This window comes from Gasterosteus aculeatus, chromosome 2 (genome assembly GCF_964276395.1).
Source record: "Gasterosteus aculeatus chromosome 2, fGasAcu3.hap1.1, whole genome shotgun sequence".
In the NCBI taxonomy this organism is placed as follows: Eukaryota; Metazoa; Chordata; class Actinopteri; order Perciformes; family Gasterosteidae; genus Gasterosteus; species Gasterosteus aculeatus.
Genome location: NC_135689.1, coordinates 718,755 through 742,226, shown reverse-complemented (window position 1 = coordinate 742,226; position 23,472 = coordinate 718,755). Strand labels below are relative to the sequence as shown.

General features: G+C 48.2%; 1 protein-coding gene across 2 annotated transcripts; it reads right to left on the bottom strand.

Annotated features, from left to right (window-relative positions):
- Positions 1–616: 616 nt before the first annotated feature.
- On the bottom strand, positions 617–21,558 carry LOC120829741 (myosin-7B-like). 2 transcript variants are annotated; one of them, XM_078081210.1, is made up of 46 exons: positions 21,340–21,558; positions 19,279–19,378; positions 19,110–19,213; positions 18,872–19,015; positions 18,199–18,355; positions 17,660–17,687; positions 17,393–17,486; positions 15,680–15,772; positions 15,533–15,596; positions 15,281–15,379; positions 15,018–15,121; positions 14,774–14,912; positions 14,216–14,334; positions 13,976–14,125; positions 13,545–13,715; positions 13,205–13,384; positions 12,237–12,369; positions 12,015–12,088; positions 11,850–11,937; positions 11,595–11,712; positions 11,353–11,476; positions 10,391–10,527; positions 10,132–10,302; positions 9,928–10,012; positions 9,502–9,744; positions 9,227–9,403; positions 8,639–8,784; positions 8,437–8,527; positions 8,197–8,354; positions 7,889–8,120; positions 7,011–7,137; positions 6,668–6,786; positions 6,360–6,556; positions 5,550–5,733; positions 5,308–5,473; positions 4,505–4,629; positions 4,315–4,430; positions 4,011–4,197; positions 3,258–3,467; positions 2,813–2,938; positions 2,636–2,726; positions 2,461–2,540; positions 1,998–2,102; positions 1,814–1,909; positions 1,428–1,571; positions 617–1,351 (listed from the first exon to the last, which is right to left on the bottom strand). In XM_078081210.1, the coding sequence occupies exons 1-46, from the start codon at positions 21,487–21,489 to the stop codon at positions 1,340–1,342; spliced, it is 5,958 nt and encodes a 1,985-aa protein (XP_077937336.1). In that variant the 5' UTR covers positions 21,490–21,558; the 3' UTR covers positions 617–1,339. The 2 variants fall into 2 exon arrangements, with proteins under 2 accessions (XP_077937336.1, XP_077937333.1); XM_078081207.1 differs by having other exon boundaries at positions 12,015–12,091; positions 21,340–21,557.
- Between the last annotated feature and the right edge of the window lie 1,914 nt (positions 21,559–23,472).

Genomic DNA, 23,472 nt, shown 5'->3' with positions numbered 1-23,472 from the left:
GCTCCCATAGACGTCTATGAGGAAATGACTCTACTTCTCTGTAGTGACCAGCAGGGGGCGACTCCTCTGCTCCCATAGACGTCTATGAGGAAATGACTCTACTTCTCTGTAGTGACCAGCAGGGGGCGACTCCTCTGCTCCCATAGACGTCTATGAGGAAATGACTCTACTTCTCTGTAGTGACCAGCAGGGGGCGACTCCTCTGCTCCCATAGACGTCTATGAGGAAATGACTCTACTTCTCTGTAGTGACCAGCAGGGGGCGACTCCTCTGCTCCCATAGACGTCTATGAGGAAATGACTCTACTTCTCTGTAGTGACCAGCAGGGGGCGACTCCTCTGCTCCCATAGACGTCTATGAGGAAATGACTCTACTTCTCTCTTGATTTATTCCCTCAGTAAACATTGTAAACATGAGTTTATGTCTCAGTCTCTAGTTTCAAGTCGTCTTCAATACAACACGATGTTCATTTAATGACTGATGGTCCATTTAGAGTCAAACAGACCATAAAGCAGGGGATGCTGTAGGGCGGGGCTACCCGCTGATTGACAGGTCTCTACCACCTAATAAATGCTCACTTCCTGCGCCAGGGTTGCTTTAAAAAAACTTAAATGAGTCGAAAAACACCAAGGTATTTATTTTTGATATTTTCCCAAAGAACATTGAAGTTTTCAAACAGTAAAACGTAACAAATATATAGATACAAACATGGTGACTGAAAGCAGGTCGGTTGTGCTTTTTGAAGGTGTACTGAAGACCTTTGACCACCAGGGGGCAGAAGTAGTTTGAGGTATTATTTTATTTTGTCCAAAGCTCACCCTCTTTCCAGCTCTCTGCTTTATATTTGACTAAAAATGATTAATAAACAATCATAATAAACTAAGTTACAAGCTTCAACAATCGTACAAACTCACAACTGTGTGAATTCGGTCTGAAGTAGTTTAACTGTTGATGTATGCACAACCTGCTGAGACTGTTTAGTACTACAAAACTATTACCTTTTTTTACCTTTATCGTTTAGTACAATAAACATGTATTGTTTAGATCTCTAACGGTCGGTACAATAAACCTATGATATATAATCGTGTTGTTCAGCACATCCTCACTAGTAGCTCATGTGCACTTATTTCTTCTTCATGTAAAACCGGCTCACAGCAGACGCACACACAGAAATATCCACGTGGTTCATGATCAGCAGTGTGGTATTATACTGTATGTACGTGTATACATCTATACGTATGTATAGATGTATACACGTACATACAGTGTAAGGATCTATAGATCTAAACGTGTACGTGCAGCAGGAACTCCGCTCTGGTGTCTGAGGATCCTTCGAGCTTCACTCGATCATCTGCAGGAACACAGACAGCCAATTAGAAAAAAAACGCTCTTTTGTATTTCCACAAAAGGAAACGAGCGCTCCCCACCACGGCCACCGTGCCAGTTTGCTTGCGGGTTTGAATCCGCAGCTTGTTGACGGAGGTCTCGGCGAGGTCGGCCCTCTCCTCGGCCTCGTCCAGCTCGTTTCGGACCTTCCTGAAGCGCACCGTGCTGCAGCTCACCTGCTCCTCCTGGTGGACAGGGAGGGAACCACAGCGCGGGATCATTCAGTGAAGCACGTTCCTTCTTCGGGATAAACAAGCCTCTTCCCGTCGGTTACGTGACATCTGGACCCTGTTCAGTCTCCACCGAGGGGAAACATCTGTGTGCTGACCCGGTCCAGCAGCTGTGTGAAGGTTTACCTCAGCAGGACCTTTTCGTCACTCTTTGACACGGTCCAACCGTTTGGATCGATACCTCATCAAAGACTCACAGCGTTCTCCGCTTGTCTCTTGTAGCTCTTCACTTTGCTCTGAAGCTTCTCGATGAGCTCCTGCATCCTCAACAGAGTCTTCTTCTCCTCCTCCGACTGGCAGCAGGAGAACCGGTGTGAGAAACCCACAGAACCCTCAGAGCCCATCAGAACCCATCAGAACCCATCAAAGAACCCATCAGACCTGGTAGGTCAGCTCCTTCACCCTCTTCTCGTAGCGGCGGACTCCCCTCTGGTACTCCTCGCTCCTTCTCTGCTCCGCCCCCAGCTCCGTCTGCAGCTCCCTCACCTGAGCACAGCAGCTCGGTTCAGGTGAGACCCGATCAACCGCATGACTATTCTGGGATTGTCATTGTTGAATATGTCTGTTACTGTTTATTGTATTGTCCTAACTTGAAATTGAGTCCGTAATGTTATATAATATAATAACACAGAGGATAATAATTTATGTTTGTTTATTCTTGTTACTTTTTTATTTATTCTTATTTACCTTCTTTTGTGTTGCGTGTGAGTCACGTGAAAGGACTCATGTACTTTTCTATATCTTCTCAGCATGTAGCGTGTAACCTATAAGATGAGGCGTGTCTTTGGGGGGGGGGGCACTCTGGGCCCGTCTGACCCCCCCGGGTCGACCTCGCCTCTCTCACCTTGGTCTCCAGCTTGTTGACCTGCTTCTTTCCTCCCTTCAGCACCATCTGCTCCGCCTCCTCCAGTTTGAGCTGCAGCTCTGTGAGAGGAGCAACCGCTACGTCAGCATCGGGGGGGCCGGGGGGTGGAGGGGGGGGGGGGGACGCTCACGCCAGCCGCCTGTGACCTCCGTACCTTTCACTGTGGACGCCATGTTCTTCTTCATCCTCTCCATCCCGCTGCTGCTGTCCTGCTCCTTCTTCAGCTCCTCCGCCATCAGAGCCGCCTGAAACACGGAGGACCGAGAAGGTTTAAAGACACGCAGCCGGCTGAGGGGGAGCCGGAGGTCAGAGGTCAGGGGTGAGCACTGACGTCGGTGATGGCCTTCTTGGCTTTTTCCTCCACGCCGCGACTCTCCTGCGTGGCCTCGTCCACCTCCCCCGCCAGCAGGGACACGTCGGCCTCCAGCTTCTTCTTCTGGTTCGTCAGAGCCGAGTGCTGGAAGACAGGCGGGCCATTGATCAGTTGATCAATAACCACTGAGGCACGTCAGCCGATCAGTACATCAATACACCAATCAGTCAAGAGGGAAATCAGTTTATTGATCTATTATTCTGTTAATGTCAATCATCAGATCTGTCAATCAATCAGATAGTCGTCCATCGTCTATTAAACACTAATTACAGAAATCACTCAGTGAGAGAACCAATCAATGTCTGGGTCAATACATCAGTTAATCAATGAAATACTGCTTTGTGTGTGTGTGTCTGTCTGTGTAACTGCGTATAGTTGTGTGTGTGTGTGTGTGTGTGTGTACCTGCGTGGAGAGCAGGTGCAGCCTCTCCGTCACCTCCACCACCTCGTGTTCGGCCATCTTGCGTCCGTGGGCGGTTTGTTCTAGAACCCCGCGTAGCTCCTCCCCCTCGGCCGCCATTAGGGAACAACGGCGCTCCAAGAGGACGGTCTGCTCTCTGAGCTGATTGGCCGACTGGACTTTGTCCTCAAGATCCACCTTCTGCTCGTGGATCTATGAGAGAACAGAAGCCAGCGAGATGTGTTAGGACCCTCAGACCTGCAGCCGAGGCTCCAGAGCAGCGTCTCCTCCTCCAGGAGAAGGGCTTCTCCTTTCTGGAGACCCACAATGCATTGCTGGATCCGTTGGAAGAAAGGTAGGCCAGAGGGAACCACAACCAGAGCTGAGAGGAGAGAGCCTGCTGCAGCAGAAAGAGGTTTTCTGAAGGGACCCTGATGTTCAGAGACACTACCACTTTAGTCCACTGGGGGCGCCAACATCAACACAAAGTTTGTTTTAGTAACTTTAAATGGCTTGTAACACTTTTTCATTTCATACACCCAACGTTCCAAAAGAATGCAAATAACCAGGTTTGTTTCATGTTCTGGATCAATGTTCATACATTGGATGAAATCCACCTGAGGACAAGCTGTGGACGACCTTCTCTGGATCCAAAACCTCCACTGCCCCGTATCTAAAACAGCAACCAGCAATCCAAAGGGTGACCTCCAGCATTGTCTCCATCCTTCCCACCCTGACGTAGATCCGTGAGGCTACCTGTGCCTGCAGGTGTCTGATGGTCCTCTGGCCCTCAGCTGCCTGCCTGTTGGCGTAACCCAGCTGGACCTCCATCTCGTTCAGGTCAGACTCCATCTTCTTCTTCACACGCACCGCTTCACTGCGACCGCGGACCTCCGCCTCCAGACTGGCCTGCATGGTCTCCAGGCAGCGCTGGTGGCCCCGCCTGGTGGACAGAATTGGTATTACTCCTACGATAATCCCCTAATGCATCGTTTACTACGTATTATGTAATATGTTTCCACCACTCTGCCCTGAATGATATTTCTCATATTTCTGGTACCTGAGGTTCTCGATCTCGTCGTCTTTCTCTGCAATCTTACGCTCGATCTCAGAACGTATCTTCTGTAGCTCCATCTGATATTTCAGGGTCTTGCTCTCCTCGTGCTCCAGGGTTCCCTTAGGGCCGGAGAATGGGTCAGTGAACACTCGGCGGACTGTTACTGAGTATCTACACCGGATGAGTCGCTCACCTGCGCTTCCTCCAGAGCCGCTCTGATGTCGCTCTTCTCCACGTCCAGGATCTTCTTGATCCTCTCCAGCTCGTAGATGGTCTTCACGCCCTGCCCGATCTGATCCGTCAGGTCCAGTATCTCCTCTGGAGACAAACACAAGTTGCTCAATTGATCACATTATCAATGCAAGTCTATGAAAGTCACGTATAGCAAGAAGCTAGGGTTCCTAACGGGGTTCTTGCCAGAGGTTCTACCCAATTTTTTCTGAATAACCTTTTTTCTGAAGATAAACTAAAGAGCCTTTTCCGCCCTCCCAAAAACATTTCTTTGAAGAACGAGTACTTCAAGGATTGTTGAAAACGTGGGTCAAAAAAGGACCCACTGTGATGACGCTGCACCCTAGATAGGATCCTTGAGGCCTGTTGTGGTGTCTATGAGCATCCTTGGGAAGATAAAATGCTCTGTACCTCCAGGGAGAATTCCAGGTGAAACCATTACATCTCACACATGGTTCTCAGTATAACCGTTCATAATGGGTGTAGAAGAGAACCCTACATGGTACCATTTAGTGCCTCTGAGTTATCAGATGATGGAAACAGTTTGACGTCATTGAGTTTGTTCTCAGGTTCTTTGTTTTGCTTTTGATTTGTAAAAAGATGAATGAAGAACAAGGTCATAGGTTCGTTTAGATCATTTGGTTTCAAGTCCTTTGAGTAGATGTGTCACTCATTCACACCAGGAGATGTTCCACGCTGAGAGTTAAAGACTTGACCTCAGAGGAGGTCAAAGAACCAAAGTGATGTACGTGGCCGCTGAGGTACCTTGCAGGTTCTTGTTCTCTCGTTTCACCGTCTCCAGCTGGTCCAGCGCTTCCTCGTAGCAGGTCTTCAGCTTGAAGAGCTCGGTGCTCAGACAGCGGGACTCCCTCTGCGACGCCTCCAGGTTCGTCTGACTCTCCTCAAACTTCAGCTTCCAGTCGCCCAACAACTGCAAAACCCCCAGAGAACTTAGTGTCTAGCGACCGCGCTCCAGACCTTGTGGAGTCGCGGCCGGCGTCGCCGACCTTGTCGAAGCTGCGTTGCGTCTTGTCCAGAGCCAGAGCGGCGGCGTTGGTTCGGTCCAGCTCCACCAGCAGGTCCTCGACCTCCGTCTGCAGACACAGTCTGCTTTTCTCCAGAGAGGAACACCTGGCCTGAGACGTCTCCACGGCTTCCTCGGAGGTCTGCAGTTTGAACGCCAACTTTTTCCTACGAGACAAACGACCGGATCAGAGCAGCTAAAATTAGAACCACGCGCATAGAGCTGCGAAAAATAGAAGAAAAACCCCCGAAGCGCCCCTGAAGACGTTTGTACGTCCGTGAGTTCAGAGGCACAGTCTCACTGAATGATGACATTATGTGAGCTACAGGAAAGCTCCTGAGATCCTGATGGATGTGTGCAACGTGTCCCAACACCGAGGTCTTCCGCAGGGGGTCCGCAGAGGTACTGAACGGGGGTCGCGGAATTTTTGATTGGTAATTTCTTTTTCCACAAATTTAAATGTCTTCAGAATCAGACTTGTATTTATTGTCTTTAAATACACATTGACATGAATCCAACATGTTGTGTAAATTGAGACGTTGTCTATCAGTCCCACAGCAGCTCTCCAGCTGGACACCAATTCACTCACAGCTCCTCTCACGCTGATGCGACATCACAGGCACCAGCCAATCAGATCCATTCATGCTCACGTCTAAAGAGCCAAGCTCAACATGTGCGGATCAAACGTAGAATGGGGGGTCCCTGCTCCATCTCGCCGTCAGTTTGGGGGTCCTTGGCCTGAAAAACGTTGAAGACCTCTGCTGTAATACATGACGACACCACCACGTCTCACTTGGCGCCCTCCAGCTCCTCGATCCTCAGCACGGCGTCGGTCTCGTACTTGGCCCTGTACTGGACCACCTGGCTGTTGGCCTTGGAGAGCTCCCTCTGCAGCTCGGCCTTGGCCTCCTGCTCCTCCTCCAGCTGCTCCCTGAGCAGAGCGCTGTGGTGGTGGGACGCCTGCGCGCCGTGAGCCAGCGCCACGCGTGCCTGAAACGCACACGAAGAAGACAGCCACACGCGTGAGACGCTCTCTCAGGCGACCGGGACAAGCAGAAGAGCCTTGAGATGAGGGGCGGAGTCACAGAGGCTCGGGGTTACTTTGGTCTCCTCCTCCAGCTGCCTCTTCAGGTCTTCAGAGTTCTGGCAAAACCCGGCTTTGGAGCGCTGGAGCTGACCAATCAGAGCGTCCCGCTCCTCCAGACGACGGCTGTACTCGGCTGCGAGAACAACACGGAGGAGGAGCTTAAAGCCTTACAGTTATTATTAATAGAAATAATTCATGCTTTGTGTTTGATGATTCCATTAAAAGCTGGAATAATGAGCATGTTCAAAAAAATCTATACTTACTATATCTATATCTATATATGACTATATCTGTGTCGATGCACGTTTGTGTGTGCACGAATGTGTGTCTGTGTGTGTGTGCACGTATGTGTTGTACCGCTTTCTGTGAGCGCTCGTGCTTTCTGAGCTGAAGCGTCGGTCAGCTGCCTCTGCAGCTCCTCCGCTCTGCTCCTGGTTTCGTTCAGCTGGTCCTCATAAACCCTGCACATCTTCTCCACGGCGCCCTACAAACACACACATGCACACGCACGTGAAAGCATCTCCAGGGCCCATCCGTTGCTTTGGAAGTTGCTCATTGGGACGTGAACTAAACGAGCGGGACCGTTCCCTTCAGCTCCGCCTCCCAGCCTCATCGAGGATAATTAAGGATAATTCCACATGCAGGATTTGTTTCAACGCCTGATGCGTTTCATCTTGGGGTTTGGGCTCAGCACCAAAAACAAAAGGATTCCAAATTACCCATCATGCAAGTTGGCTCCGTGCCTGGCAAAGACTGTAGAGTGGGAGGAGGACTCGGTTCTGTTTGTGGACTGCAGTTCACAAGTCTCAAAATGATGAAAAATGAAATCGTGGCTGTCGCAATCTTGGTTTTTTGGAGCCAGATGTGAGCATATTTTGAGGATAGATACTCGTCATAATGGTGCGGTCAATCTCAATCACAACGTAGCCTTAAGCATGCCCTGCTTCGTGGTCTGTTAGAGACCTGTCAATCAGTGTGTAGCCCCGCCCTAAAGCGTCCCCTGCTTTGTCGTCTGTTTCACTCCAAATGGACCATAATCTGCTAAATAAACATCATCTGTATTGAAGAAGACTTGAAACTAGAGACTGAGACCATAAACTCATGTTTACAATGTTTACTGTGATGTCGCCCCCTGCTGGTCACTACACAGAACGCAGCTTAAAGACACATAACTAATATTCTTCCTCAGTGTAACGGTATGATTTGTGTAGTTTTCTTTTTTAAGGTGGACTCACCTTGTTCTTGGAGAGCTGCTCCACGTTTGCAGCTAAGTCCTCCGCCTCCATCCTGAATTCCATCTTCTCCTTCTCCAGTTTGTACTTGGTTCGCTGCAGAGCGTCGATCTGCTCGCCGAGCTCTGCAACCGTGTCCGAGTGCTTCTTCCTCAGCGTGGCGGCTGTGGCCTCGTGGTGAAGCCCCGCCTCCTCCAGCTCCCGTCGCATCTTCAGGAAGTCGGCCTCCCTCTTCCTGTTAGACGTCAAGTCAGTGGTGTTGGAGGAAAGGTACTAAGCCTCATTCACGCAGCTTTGATGCTGCTGCTGACCTGTTGAGAGCGATCTGAGCAGCAGAGGCTCCTCCCGCCTCCTCCAGTTTCTCCTCCAGCTCCTCCAGCTCTCTGCTGATGTCGTTCCTCTGGCGCTCGGCTTTGGAACGCCACGCTCGCTCTGCATCCAGCGCCTCCTCCAGCTCCTCGCTGCGGGTCTGAGGGGTCAATGGACGACACAAGCCAGAGTGAGGAAGGGGAGAACATCAGGGAGTTCCATTCTGGATCGGTGTGACCAACCTGGAGCTCTTTGATCTTCTTCTGAAGATGAGCAAGCTCACTCTGTTCGTCCTCCAGCTTGGACTGAAGCTGACCCGATTCAAAGTCTTTTCTTTAGGGAGAGAGATGGAAGGACAGAGGAGGAACGTTCTGTTAACGATCTCGCTAAATAAATAAACTTCATCTCATTAGTGAATTACAAGCTGCAGCCGTGCTTTCTTACTTCTTCAGCCTCTCCTCCAGCTTTGCCTTCTGGGTCTCCAAGTCCTTCACCGAGTCGATGGAGAGCTTCAGATCCCCCTCCAGCTTCCGTTTGATTCGTTCCAACTCCAATCGCACCTTCTTCTCCACCCGCAGGGAGCCCTCCGCCTGTCGAAAGGAGAGGGGTGGGGGTGGTACTTTGATCTGACCAGAACCCTTGAGGAGGTGCTTGGAGACATTTTGGTGAGTCTTGAGGTGCTTCAACCAGGAGGTTCTGGGGGTCATGAAGATGCTTTGAATGTCACGCGGAAGTCCAAGTAACCAGAAGGAGATTTTAGGGATTTTTATTAATTAGGGGTTTCGGAAGGATAGTTTAGGAAGCTCCTTTATGAAAACACTACATAGAGGAACTTCCTGTAGAAGAATGTTGTGCATCAGTTCACAAACTATGAGTTGGACACCTGAAGCAGTTTCTTCTTCCATCGGCAGAAATGTGTGTAAACATCGTATTCTCCTTGGACCATTGAGTGAGATCTTTGCAGTGATGGGAGGGGGAGTCGGGGGAGTTGGGGGGGGTTGTGGAGTGTGACGTGTTCATATGTTCTCTTACATTGTCCGCTTGCTGCTCCAGCCGTGCTTTCACCTTGACCAGCATGTTGACCTTGTCCTCCTGCGCCCGGAGGTCAGTCAGGGCCTGCTGGTGAGCGGCCTGCAGGGCGGCTTTCTCTCTGGTCAGAGACGCGATGGATTCATCCAGAACACACATCTCTTGGGACAGGTTCTTCACCTGGACGGCAGGGAGAATCATATTTAATACTCACCAGTCACCAGAACTGAATCTCTCAGCCAGAGAGAAGTGAAAGGCCCCTGCAGAGAGGCAAAGACCTTGTTCTCCACTCCGTGTCTCTCCTTCTCCACTTTGGCCAGAGTCATCTCCAGGTCGTCCACGTCTCTCTTCAGCAGCACCACCTCCTCCTCCAGGTGACGTTTCTTGGACGTGAGCGCGGTGGTCATCTCCTCCTCGTCCTCCAGACGTTCCTGCATCTCCTTCAGCTTTGACTCTATGGAGATCTTGGACTGAATCAGCTGGTTGCAGCGCTCCTCTGCATCCGCCAGGTTCTCCTGCTCCTGGACGAGTCAACGAAAAACCAAAAGAGGAATCTCAGAGGAACTGAAGAGAATAATGAGTTTACAAGAGAAAAGCTTTCTGAAATAAGCATCTGACATCAAATCCTCTATTTTAGAGAGAGGTTTGTCTTTTAGGAAAATAAATTAGCACCTTCATAGTAATCCTACAGATTTAAGACTTACAGCTTGCAGCTGCAGAGCCAAGTCGTTTTTCTCCTGAACCAACACCACCTGCTGCCCCTCCGCCTCCCAACGCTTCACCTCTGACCTGATGCAGGAAGAAACAATCAGACGTATGACGCCGATCTTTGTACTTTACTTTCTGAACCAAACCCAAATGTAAATGTGTGAGTGGTAAGGTCAATGGGGTCAACGGGCTGAATGCACCTGTCAAAGGCCTCTTTTAGCTTCCTGAACTCTTCTTTGAGAGCAGCCAGTTCTTTCTCCACCTGCGCGCTCCTCAGCATGGGGCGGATCTTATAGAACAGCGTCATCCAGGGCCACGTCCTCACAGTGAAGAAGGCTCTGAGGTTGAACTGGATCACCAGAACAGCGTCCCTGAGAGGAAGGAGTGAAGCCCAAACTCACGCTCTTACCATGAAAAACAAATATCATTTCTCATAAGTCATGTGGTCGTCTCACTGACCTTTGAATCGTCATCTTCTCGCGTTGCACCCTCATCAGCCTACCTCTGGCCATGGACTGAATGATGGTGAAGATCGCAGCCAGACGAAAGTCCCTCATGTCCTCCAACAGACCCAACAGACCCGCCTTGAAGAACACCTGCGAGCACGGAGAAAACCTCCATCACATCGCTCCAACCAAAGGTCAGTGGTGTTACCAGGAGATCCGTACAGCATGACACCCTGAGACCCTGGTGGTAGTATCACAGTATCTGAGCTGGTGGTAGTATCACAGTATCTGAGCTGGTGGTAGTATCACAGTATCTGAGCTGGTGGTAGTATCACAGTATCGGAGCTGGTAGTAGTATCACAGTATCTGAGCTGGTAGTAGTATCACAGTATCTGAGCTGGTGGTAGTATCACAGTATCTGAGCTGGTAGTGCTATCACAGTATCTGAGCTGGTAGTAGTATCACAGTATCTGAGCTGGTAGAAGTATCACAGTATGTGAGCTGGTGGTAGTATGACAGTATCTGAGTTGGTGGTACTATCATAGTATCTGAGCTGGTAGTAGTATCACAGTATCTGAGCTGGTGGTAGTATCACAGTATCTGAGCTGGTGGTAGTATCACAGTATCTGAGCTGGTGGTAGTATCACAGTATCGGAGCTGGTAGTAGTATCACAGTATCTGAGCCGATAGTAGCACCACAATATCTGAGCCGGTAGTAGTATCACAGTATCTGAGCTGGTAGTAGTATCACAGTATCTGAGCTGGTGGTAGTATCACAGTATCTGAGCTGGTAGTAGCATCACAGTATCTGAGCTGGTGGTAGTATCACAGTATCTGAGCTGGTGGTAGTATCACAGTATCTGAGCTGGTGGTAGTATCACAGTATCTGAGCTGGTAGAAGTATCACAGTATCTGAGCTGGTAGTAGTATCACAGTATCTGAGCTGGTGGTAGTATCACAGTATCTGAGCGCTACCTTATTGTGTCCAAACTTGTACTGGCTGTGGTCGATGTCCAGAGAGCCCAGCAGTTTCTCCACGGACTTCCTGCTGTCCACAAAGGAGTCCTCCGGAATGGCAGCAGGGTTCAAGATGCGATATCTGAGAAGGAAAAGCACACGTGGATCCCTGGAGGGAAGCAGGCACAAAGATCCTCTGCAGAAGTAAAACAAGCTTCAGTAACATGACTGAAGTTTTGGTCGTTGGGTTCAAGACCCACCGTTGTTTGAATTCGGCGTACAGGAGGCGGCTTGGAAACCCCTTCCTGCAGATCCGGATCCCCTCCAGGACTCCGTTACACCTCAGCTGGTGGAGGACCATAAAGGCGTCCATCACACCTGGAGCACGGATACAGTGAGACAATGTGTGGATCTGACGTGCTTCCACTTCACGGACGCATTGGTGTTGTAGCTGTCTGGTGTCTGACGGAGCGAGGCCACAGATTTCTGCAGCTCTGCTTCGGTTCCCTGGTTACCTGGACTCTTTGTGTCATTGGGGATGATGCATCGCACAAAGTGAGGCTGAGTGCTGCGGAGGTTAGCCATTAGCTTCTTTAGATTCTCCTGCATTTAAACAAACAAACAGACGATGAGTCAGAGACCTTCTCACCAGTCAAACAGACAAACAACTATTTACTCACCTTGTGCAGCTGGGAAACTGTCTGAAAGGAAGCTGCTTTCCTCTTCCTGTGTTTTCTTTCAGCCTTTGGATCTCCTGCTAAAACAACAACACAAACAACAACACATAGTCACACTTTTATTTATTCATTATTATTTCCCTTAAAGTGTGTGGCTTTGCTCCAGTTGAGGGTATGTTTGGAATTTGTCACCCTTTGACCTAAGAAGAACGTTGGTGTAGTTACCAATGTCAGAGCTGATGTAGTCCTCAAAGAGTCCAGCCATCAGTTTGTGGGAGGATTTCTGGAACAGAGCCACCACCGTCTCATTCAGAGGATCTCTGTTCTTATCCAGCCATCCTGTGATACTGTACGGAACCTACGGAGATGTACGCACCGATCATTTTCCAACAACTCAACACAGATGCTTCTGTATGAGTCTTATCCTCCTATTACGATACACAATTCTGCAAACAGAGCTGGTTTGGAGTTCCCCAGGGCTCTATTCTAGGGCCTCTTATTCTCAGGATCAACAAGCTCCCAAAAGCTAAAATGATGGAAAACTTTACATCTCACTATGTTTTTTCCTTGAGATTTATATAAAACTAATTGGAATTACCAAAGTTTCTAATATCAATGAGGAGTAAATGTATTGTTGCTCATCTTGAAGGCCAAGTTGTAATGTATTTAATTTGAACTCTAGATTAGAACCAAATAAGACCTTTAAAATGTAAGCGTGGACAAGACCTCTTCCCTCTCTACCACTCACATGGACTGTTTGGCTCACAAACTTACATAACTCTCATCCTGATCTGCTAGTTTGGGGGTTTTTAAAGTCATAACTGAAAAGGTCCAGCTCAGTCTTTACTCTTAACGTCTCAGAAGGAAAAGACAATCACATCCATGGTGGCTTCACAAAAGTACTGGAAGCAAAAAGCTTATTCTCAGGCTTAAAATAAATCAAAGACTCTTTAGCATCACCACCACTTTTGCATCCATACACGTCTCCTTTAGGGGCAGATACCAAAAACAAAACATTCAATGACAAAGACCAGTCCAACTCTGTGTTGTTAGTTTGTTGTGTGAAAACCTGCTATTTGGTTGTTGCTTTATGGGACACATTGAAAAGGAACACATGGTTCAACCATCAACCAACAAATCAAATACGTCTTCAACATCCACCAACAGGACCCTCTACATGAGCCGACACTCACCACTCCGGCGTAGTGGACCAATTCAAAGTGCGTCTCGTATTTGCGTTTTTTGTCCAGCCGAGGCCGCTGAAAGTTGGGCGACTTTCCCAAATGGTTGTCGTAGAGTTTGGTTTTAAAGCTGGTGTCAGTGGCCTTGGGGAACATGCACTCCTCCTCCATGATGGACAGGATGCCCATCGGCTGCAACGTATTCACATACATCTTTGATTTATGTCTTGTAGGATCGTTCACGTCATCAGATTCCAGCCTCTGTCGTCCAATAGAACTAATACACCACAACTTAAACACTACTTTTATGCTATTCAAAAAAGACTTAAAGTAACACAATCGCAACACACACCTTCTCTATGAGGTCTATGCAGGCCTGTAAGTCCAAACCGAAGTCTATGAAGGTCCACTCGATACCCTCGGCCTTGTACTCCTCCTGCTCCAGGATGAACATGTGATGGTTGAAATACTGCTGCAGCTTCTCGTTGGTGAAGTTGATGCACAGCTGCTCGAAGTTATTGAACTGCAGCAAGACACAAACAACGGAAATGTAGCTGTGAATCAGAGACGGGAAGATCCGACCAGAGGAGCCCCCCTCTGGTCACTACACAGAATGCAGCTTTACCTCATGAAGCTTTGACCATTAGTGGCTGCACGCCGACTTTAAATGTCTACAATAGATTCAGAAATGAAGATCCCCGTCCATCTAGTGGACATAGGCCCGGACATGTTTAGCGTAGCTTAGCACGAACACGTGTATCTCTGCCCCTTCCTCCCCTTTACCTCGAAGACCTCGAAGCCGGCGATGTCGAGGACTCCGATGAAGTACTGACGAGGCAGCGCAGTGTACAAGGACGAGTTGATGCGGCTCACCAGCCACTTGAACATGCGGTCGTAGGTGGCTTTGGCCAGAGCGGCCACACCGGAGGTCACCTGCAGATCCACACCGAGGCAACATAGAGAAGATACAGAATAGACCATGATCGATCGATCGATCGATTGGTTGATTGATCCGTGGGTTACCTGCTCTACGGTCTGTCCCTTCACGATGAACTCGTGTCCGACTTTGACGCGGGGGTTCAGAAGACCCTTCAGCAGGTCGGCGGAGCTGATGCCCATCAGGTAGGCTGCTTTGTCAACACCTCAACACACAACGACACAACACGCACATCTCAATTTGTCTGCCATTTATACCCATTCATTTCAATACGACAAGGAGGCGAAGAACCACCTGACCTCTGAGATGTAGTACAGTAAAAAGTACAATATGTACCTCTGAGATGTAGTACAGTAATAAGGACCTCCTAGCTCTCAGAGAGGTACTTTTCATCTCAAATGTTTTCTGACTTTAGCGACTTTACGACTGTATTTCTCATCATTTTATCTGACTTTCATCTAATTATTTACGCCTCATTTCACCTGTTTTCATCTTATGAACATCGACAGTCATTGTTACACTTTGGTCCAACACAACAGGCTCTACGAACACATCCAAGAAGATTTTTATCCGTTCCTCTGAGACACAAAGTGATCGATGTTTTCGTGGTTATACGATGGCGGGCTGTAGCTCCGCCCCCTTACTCTCCGTCCCGTCGGCCTCCGCCTGCTCCTCCCTGGGCCTCTTCTTGAACCTCATGTTTCCAAAGTGCATGATGGCCCCAACGATCTTGTAGCAACCGTACTTCTCCTCCAGTGTGAAGCCTAGCGTGTCCATGGCGTGCTACACACACACACGCACACGCACACGCACACACACACACACTCTGACGTTATTGTGCACATGTCACCAGTGTGTCTGAGTGTGTCTGGAAGTGACCTCGCTCACATCGGTGAGCCTCAGCTCCTCTGCGTCGTCCATGCCTTCCACTGTGGTCCGTCCCTGGGAGCAGAAGTGGTAGTCGTACGGGTCGGTGGTCAGCAGCAACATGTCTGCAGCAAAGGGAGCAAACTCAATAAGTACCAGCGGTTTATCCCTCACATAGAGATCAGCACATGCTTTCTGTGTTTTGTGATGACATGTTGTGTTCGAATGTCTTAACGGGGATTTACATACGAGTCCAGAATAGATCTTTCTGTGGGTGTGGCTACCTTGCAGCTCTGGCTTGTGATTGGACAGGATCTGGTAATAGATGTGGTAGCTTCTCTCTTCCGGCTGCTGGAACACGACTCTTGACTTTTCCAGAAGATCTGATGAAATACACATATAAATTCTTAATACTCTGCCGTAATGTAGCATTTAGTAGCATTTAATGCGAACGAATAGAATGGAATCAACAGAATTACAACACATACAAACATGTCAAACATCTGTTGATTTAACTGTAAAAGAAAACATCTCACAGATGTGGATGTCAGCCGACGCCAGCCGTCCTGACGTCCCAAAATGAATCCTGATGAACTTTCCCTGAGACACACAAACACAGAGGGACTCTCTTAGAAACTCGACACATCCTCAGCTCGCCACAATTATTCATTCATTAAACTCACAAAGCGTGACGAGTTGTCGTTGCGGACAGTTTTGGCGTTGCCAAACGCCTCCATGGCTGGATTGGCTTCAATGATCTGGTCCTCCAAGGATCCCTGGACACGGAGAATAGAGTACTCAGTGCACGTCGTCATGGAGACGCCTCTCACAATAGTTGCTGGATGTTTTGAAGCCATTTGCATTTTTTCGTCACCATCTTGCGTTTTGCAACCAGTTAACAGCAAGTGACCTCATCAGGAATAAGGAGGACTTAGAGGTGCCATGGGAGAGACCTGTCAATCAGCATGTAGCCCCGCCCTAAAGCGTCCCCTGCTTTATGGTCAGTTTGACTCTCAATGGACCATAATCTACTAAATTAACATCATGCTGTGTTGAAGAAGACTTGAAACTAGATACTGAGACCATAAACTCATGTTTACAATGTTTACTGAGGGAATAAATCCAGAGAGAAGTAGAGTCATTTCCTCATAGACGTCTATGGGAGCAGAGGAGTCGCCCCCTGCTGGTCACTACAGAGAAGTAGAGTCATTTCCTCATAGACGTCTATGGGAGCAGAGGAGTCGCCCCCTGCTGGTCACTACAGAGAAGTAGAGTCATTTCCTCATAGACGTCTATGGGAGCAGAGGAGTCGCCCCCTGCTGGTCACTACAGAGAAGTAGAGTCATTTCCTCATAGACGTCTATGGGAGCAGAGGAGTCGCCCCCTGCTGGTCACTACAGAGAAGTAGAGTCATTTCCTCATAGACGTCTATGGGAGCAGAGGAGTCGCCCCCTGCTGGTCACTACAGAGAAGTAGAGTCATTTCCTCATAGACGTCTATGGGAGCAGAGGAGTCGCCCCCTGCTGGTCACTACAGAGAAGTAGAGTCATTTCCTCATAGACGTCTATGGGAGCAGAGGAGTCGCCCCCTGCTGGTCACTACAGAGAAGTAGAGTCATTTCCTCATAGACGTCTATGGGAGCAGAGGAGTCGCCCCCTGCTGGTCACTACAGAGAAGTAGAGTCATTTCCTCATAGACGTCTATGGGAGCAGAGGAGTCGCCCCCTGCTGGTCACTACAGAGAAGTAGAGTCATTTCCTCATAGACGTCTATGGGAGCAGAGGAGTCGCCCCCTGCTGGTCACTACAGAGAAGTAGAGTCATTTCCTCATAGACGTCTATGGGAGCAGAGGAGTCGCCCCCTGCTGGTCACTACAGAGAAGTAGAGTCATTTCCTCATAGACGTCTATGGGAGCAGAGGAGTTGCCCCCTGCTGGTCACTACAGAGAAGTAGAGTCATTTCCTCATAGACGTCTATGGGAGCAGAGGAGTCGCCCCCTGCTGGTCACTACAGAGAAGTAGAGTCATTTCCTCATAGACGTCTATGGGAGCAGAGGAGTCGCCCCCTGCTGGTCACTACAGAGAAGTAGAGTCATTTCCTCATAGACGTCTATGGGAGCAGAGGAGTCGCCCCCTGCTGGTCACTACAGAGAAGTAGAGTCATTTCCTCATAGACGTCTATGGGAGCAGAGGAGTCGCCCCCTGCTGGTCACTACAGAGAAGTAGAGTCATTTCCTCATAGACGTCTATGGGAGCAGAGGAGTCGCCCCCTGCTGGTCACTACAGAGAAGTAGAGTCATTTCCTCATCGACGTCTATGGGAGCAGAGGAGTCCAGCTGTTACTCATTGATATAGAGCGACATGATGCTAATGAAGATATCATTTTCATAAGACTCACTCCTTTTTTCACATTTTCTCCCTGAGCAGCGACGATGGCGAAGTACTGAATCACCCTCTTGGTGTTGACGGTTTTCCCTGCGCCCGACTCCCCGCTGAGAAGATGAACAAGTTACACAGATCACCGCTCACACGCCATGGTGTAGAAGTTGCATGTTCATGCTCTATTAGCTTAAGTCCGAACATTCAAACATCCATTTTTGTTTTCACATGATGTTTGTTGTCAGAAATGAAACATTAAATGTCAAAACAGCGATTGTCGACTCACGTGATTAACATCGACTGGTTTTCCCGATCTGTGGAGGAAAATCAATCCATGACCACCAACAATTCAATTTACTAATTCAACATGTTTTTGTTTTTTAACCACTTTCATGTACATCTACGGTGTGCAGAAATACATTAAAATCATTTTTAAGATGTTAGTGAGAGAATCATATTCATCAGTATTCAAAAAAATCTATTAATTCTGTTTATTTGTCCCTGGAAATGTTCACAGATGAAAAGAATATATAAAAATCAATGAACTGAGAAGATTAGTTGGAAATCAAACCGGATTAAAAAAGAAAGCAATATTGTTATTTTATGTTAATCTGCTTTCTGACCACAGGAAGTTAAAGGACAATTTTTCCAATAAAACCGAAACCGACTCTCTAAAAACAAATAAATAAAAGAAGAGATTTGCGTTATGAGGATGAACTGTGACTAAAGAAGCCTGATGCTAGCAGACCCGTAGCACAGGTAGCGCTAGCAGCCACAGCTGGCCTGAGGGAGGAGGTTAAAGGTCAGAGGTTGCGGAGGACTCACTCTGCAGCAGGTCGAGGTAGGCGTTGTTGGCCACGGCGTAGATGTGGGGCGGGGCCTCCAGACGTCGACGCCCCTTGTAGGCGGTGACCACCCGGTCAGAGTAGACCGGCAGCCATTTGTACGGGTTGACGGCTACGCAGAACAAACCCGAGTAGGTCTGACAAGGAAAACTAAAAGTTAAGCTATGTTTATTAAATCTTTTGATCCGCCGCTCTCTTCACTGGTACCGGTGGCTCATCCAGTTCTAAACATGGATGGGGTCCAGCTTCCATCCAGGACCTGGTCCAACCCGACATCCTGACTGAGAGCAAAACACTGGACTAGATCTCCACTCTCTGCTGTCCTGCTCCTAAATGGTGGAAGGAGGTCTCTGAAGACATCAGGACCACAGAGAGCCTTCACATCTTCAGACTAAAGACACACCTCTTCAGACTCTACCTCCACTAACACACCAACTACCTGTAGCACTTACATTGGACTTATAATGGTTCTTATCTACAGCGAGTTGTACATCGGCTTATTTGATGAAATCACTCGTTTCTTCTGAGTTTGTGTCCTTTTGGCTGAAACACACTTATTGTAATGTAATATTCTTCATATCTGTGTTTTATCTGGGTGCATTAGAAGCAGTTATGTGTAAACTGAAAAAGACAGAAAGAGAGCCGACACTGACGTAGACCATCCACATGCTGTATCTCCTCCGCAGGTTGAAGAGCACCGAGGCTTCGTTCAGGTGTGTCAGCGTGGACATGTCTTCAATCATATCGAACTTCGAAGGGTTCAACGGCTGCAGCTCGTTCTCTTTGACCACCAGGAACTGAAACAGGTACGTAGAAGAAGGTCAAGGAGGGAGCGCTCAGAGAGGAACAGTGAGAGCATCAGAAGAACGTTCTGAAGTAAGACCGACTGACCCGTCCGTCCTTGGTCTCCACCGTGGTCTTATCTCCGTTCAGCTCTTTGACCTCCACCTCGACGTACGCCTCCACGTCATCGGGCATCCAGACCCGCTTGGTGCCTGTGAGGAGACACGGTGAGTGGTTTAGGAGTATACGGTACCTTGTTGATGCGTTGCATATCTACCATCATACGCCTGGGCCACGGCAGCCAGCTGCTCCAAGTTGGTGAGACGAAGGAAGCGAGCGGCTTCTCCGAACTCCGCCAGGTCCAGAAACCGAGACATCTGAACGCCAGAACAACAGAACCCTCATTAGCAAGTGAGGTGACTCATGCAGCACACGCAGAGGTCATCAAAGGTCATCGAACATGGACCGGTCATGTTCTAGTTCTCTACTTCTAGTCATCAAGATTCTGCTTCCAAAGAGGCTCAGAACTTTATGATCACAGAGAGAATCAGAGAACCTGCTTCATGTTCTGATGGTTCAGAGGCTTGTAAAGGTTCTGGGAGGTCAGAGGGGTTTTCTGGGTTCTAAAAGACACCAGATGGTTTCTTCAAACAACCTCAGAGAATCAAAACAGAAAAGATTACAGCCTCCATATATATATATGGTATAAACCTGTTTTTTTGTTGTTTGTGTTGTTTATCCGACTTATTGTTTTGTGTCTAAATGGTTCAAAGACAACAATCTTTAAAATAAAATCACAAATCTAAAGTTCCAACTGCGATTAATTGAAGTTCTTATCAAACTAACTGGTGTGAATATAGACTTTGTCAGGCGGATGAATCCCCTCTGATTCCATCAGAATAATTACAGTTTTAATGGCGCTCTCATCAGGACTCTTGTCATCCTGGCGGAATGTTCCGCCCCCCGTTGCTCGGGATTCCAGGCGGAGCTTGCAGCTGCCACGTCGGCTCAAGAGGACCTGCTCACTAAAGCTCTGGACTCCGTCCCACCCCAAAACAACAACAACAACAAGCAGGACAGAAGATCTGAAGCGTCCTGGGGTTCTTGGATCGACTCACTTCCTGTCAGCTGGCCGAAGGAGAGATTTTGCATCACGTGCACATATCAACCCTTAGTGTTCAGAAGGTAAAGAAACGATGACCATGTTTGCTTCACCTCACACAAAATCTTCACGGCCCCAAATTCTTATTGAAATAACATTTTGTGACTCCTCCTTCAATGCGTTTTCAAATAATGGAAAAAATTGGAATCATAAACCAGAAAAGTAAAATGTTCAACCATCTTGTTGGAACAATGCAAACAAACTTCTATCCGTGCAAAACATAAAGTATTTTATTGTGCCTGTAATTGACATCTTTTCAATAAAGTTCAACCTGTGAAAAACAGAACAAACTGACTTCTATCAGGTTTAGTGGCTGCAATGACTCTTTCCACCACTAATCTTTCCATAACCGCTTGCAGATTTGATGCGGCCTCTCAATTCATGATCAATATTCAGCTTGGATCTGTGTACTTTTCTTTCTTGTAAAAGTTCTCAAAGTTCTGGAAATAATAACGAATAAATAAAATAAATAAATGTAGATTTTCGCATAGACCCCACCTTTGATGCCATGAGAGGGTTGAGCCCCTCAGTTTGAGAAACACGTAGAACAGCCACAAAGTTATTCTCTGATTCTCTGACTTTTATTAACTGGACCCTTTAGTATGTCATCAACACACAGCGTGAAGAGCCAGAGACCCGCCCCCCCCAGAGGGAACCACGAGGCAACGCAGACTCACCTTTCTCTTCACCTGCTGCTGAGACGCAGCTTTATTGTGAAAAAGGAATTTGCAGGTGAAAACGCAGAGTTGTGTTGTAGGACATTGTGAGGGTTATGAGGTCGGATTGTTTGTTGTTGACAGTGGAAGCTCGGACATCACAGGCCAACAGAAGTTTGATCGTAAACATCATCTGAATCGCTCAGCTGTCGATGACACAAACTCCTCGTATCCAAGTTAAGGAGAAGACACGAACACGAGAACGAGGTCTGCTGTCTTTTAGTCAGCATCGTAAGTTACACATCCCCGAGGTGGGACAAGAAGAAATGACAATAATCAGAACTTAAACTCGACAAATGATTTTAGACGTCAGTGGTTCATTTTCACGTTGCTTCATTTACAATTAATCCAATGAACAAAACCCAGAAGACGTGAAAACCTGGTCGAAACGTTCAGGGAACCTTCACCGTGGTAACGACCGCTGAGGCTCATGGGTAGTGTAGTCCCGCTGCCTACTCACCTCTGAAGCGCTGTCTTTTCTCTGTCCTGGGTCGAGTCGTGCTGGAAGATCACAGTGAGTCGTCCGCCGGGCGCCGCCGGGCTTTATAACCTCCCTGGGAAGAGTCACCTGACCCGCCAGCCGGCATGTGATTGGTCCAGCCGGTCCCATAGGCCGGACATAAAAGGGCCTGCTGGGGTCGTCATGGAATACGCTCCTCACCCCGTCCTCTCTGTCGGTCTATCCGAGGACTATCTATGGACACTGAGTGTCCTCAACTGCCTTGTCTCTCTATCCTCATCTGTCTTTGTCTCTCTGTCCTCATCTGCTCATTGTCTCTCTGTCCTCATCTGCTCATTGTCTCTCTGTCCTCATCTGCTCATTGTCTTTTCGTCCTCATCTGCTCATTGTCTCTCTATCCTCATCTGTCTTTGTCTCTCTGTCCTCATCTGCTCATTGTCTCTCTGTCCTCATCTGTCTTTGTCTCTCCGTCCTCATCTGCTCATTGTCTCTCTGTCCTCATCTGTCTTTGTCTCTCTGTCCTCATCTGCTCATTGTCTCTCCATCCTCATCTGCTCATTGTCTCTCTGTCCTCATCTGCTCATTGTCTTTTCGTCCTCATCTGCTCATTGTCTCTCTGTCCTCATCTGCTCATTGTCTCTCCGTCCTCATCTGCTCATTGTCTCTCTGTCCTCATCTGCTCATTGTCTCTCTGTCCTCATCTGTCTTTGTCTCTCTGTCCTCATCTGCTCATTGTCTCTCCGTCCTCATCTGTCTTTGTCTCTCTGCCCTCATCTGCTCATTGTCTCTCCGTCCTCATCTGCTCATTGTCTCTCTGTCCTCATCTGCTCATTGTCTCTCCGTCCTCATCTGCTCATTGTCTCTCTGTACTCATCTGTCTTTGTCTCTCCGTCGTCATCTGCTCATTGTCTTTTCGTCCTCATCTGCTCATTGTCTCTCTGTCCTCATCGGCTCATTGTCTCTCTGTCCTCATCTCTCCTTGTCTCTCTGTCCTCATCTGCTCATTGTCTCTCCGTCCTCATCTGTCTTTGTCTCTCTGTCCTTATCTCTCCTTGTCTCTCTGTCCTCATCTGCTCATTGTCTCTCCGTCCTCATCTGCTCATTGTCTCTCTGTCCTCATCTCTCCTTGTCTCTCTGTCCTCATCTGCTCATTGTCATCTGCTCATTGTCTCTCTGTCCTCATCTGTCTGTGTCTCTCTCTCTGGACAGAGCAGCTGGTTTGCAGGTCGGGGTTACAGCTCACCCAGAGGCCCTGAAGCCGTAACCCACAGGGCTTTAGGGCCTACGGCTAAAGTCCTCTGTGAGGCCTCTGTGGCTCTTCGGCTCTTTGAAGAAGACTCTGGCTGTTGTCTGATTGGCTGACAGCTCACGCCTGTTTTCGTCCTGGATTCCAGGCGCACGCTTAGCGAGCAGCGGCCTAAAGGATGTCCAGAAGGAATCCCAGATTCTAACAGAGAACAATGGACGCTCCTCCTGAACATAAGCTAGGTCTTAATCTCCCATCATCCCCTCTGCCTCCCTGGACCCCTCCGCCAGTGCAGATAGGATGAGGATGACATCACACGCGCTCCAACCCCTCCGATGGAAAACACGTTTCCTTCAATCGATCACCTCTGACAGACGCTGAGAGAGCAGTCGGGATTCTGAGATGTCCGTCATTACGACGGCCTTTGAATGCATCACGTGTGATGAACGCTTCGTGGGAAAAGGCGAAACATTAAATTATATTTCATCAGCCTTTTATGTCTCATTTAAAATCCCTCCACAAACCATTCAGCTGAACCACATTCTGTTAGAAACAGAAGTTGAACACACACACACACACACACACGCAATGATAACAATAATAATAGTAACCAACAGACGTGCAGTCCACACATAATCCTACCTTGACCTTGTGTCACATTGACTATGAATATCATCCACCCACTGACCCGCCCCTGAATGAAGCGTAAGCAGCTTTGAAGATGGATGGATGAATATCACATCAAAATAAAATGTACACTTCTTTTGCAGTAAAAACACGTTTAACCCATAAAGATACACCGTGGGAATACTACTACCAGGAAGGAACCTTCAAGTCAGCTCTTATTTCTATTAGATCTATTTCTATCCATCCATCTTCAAACCGCT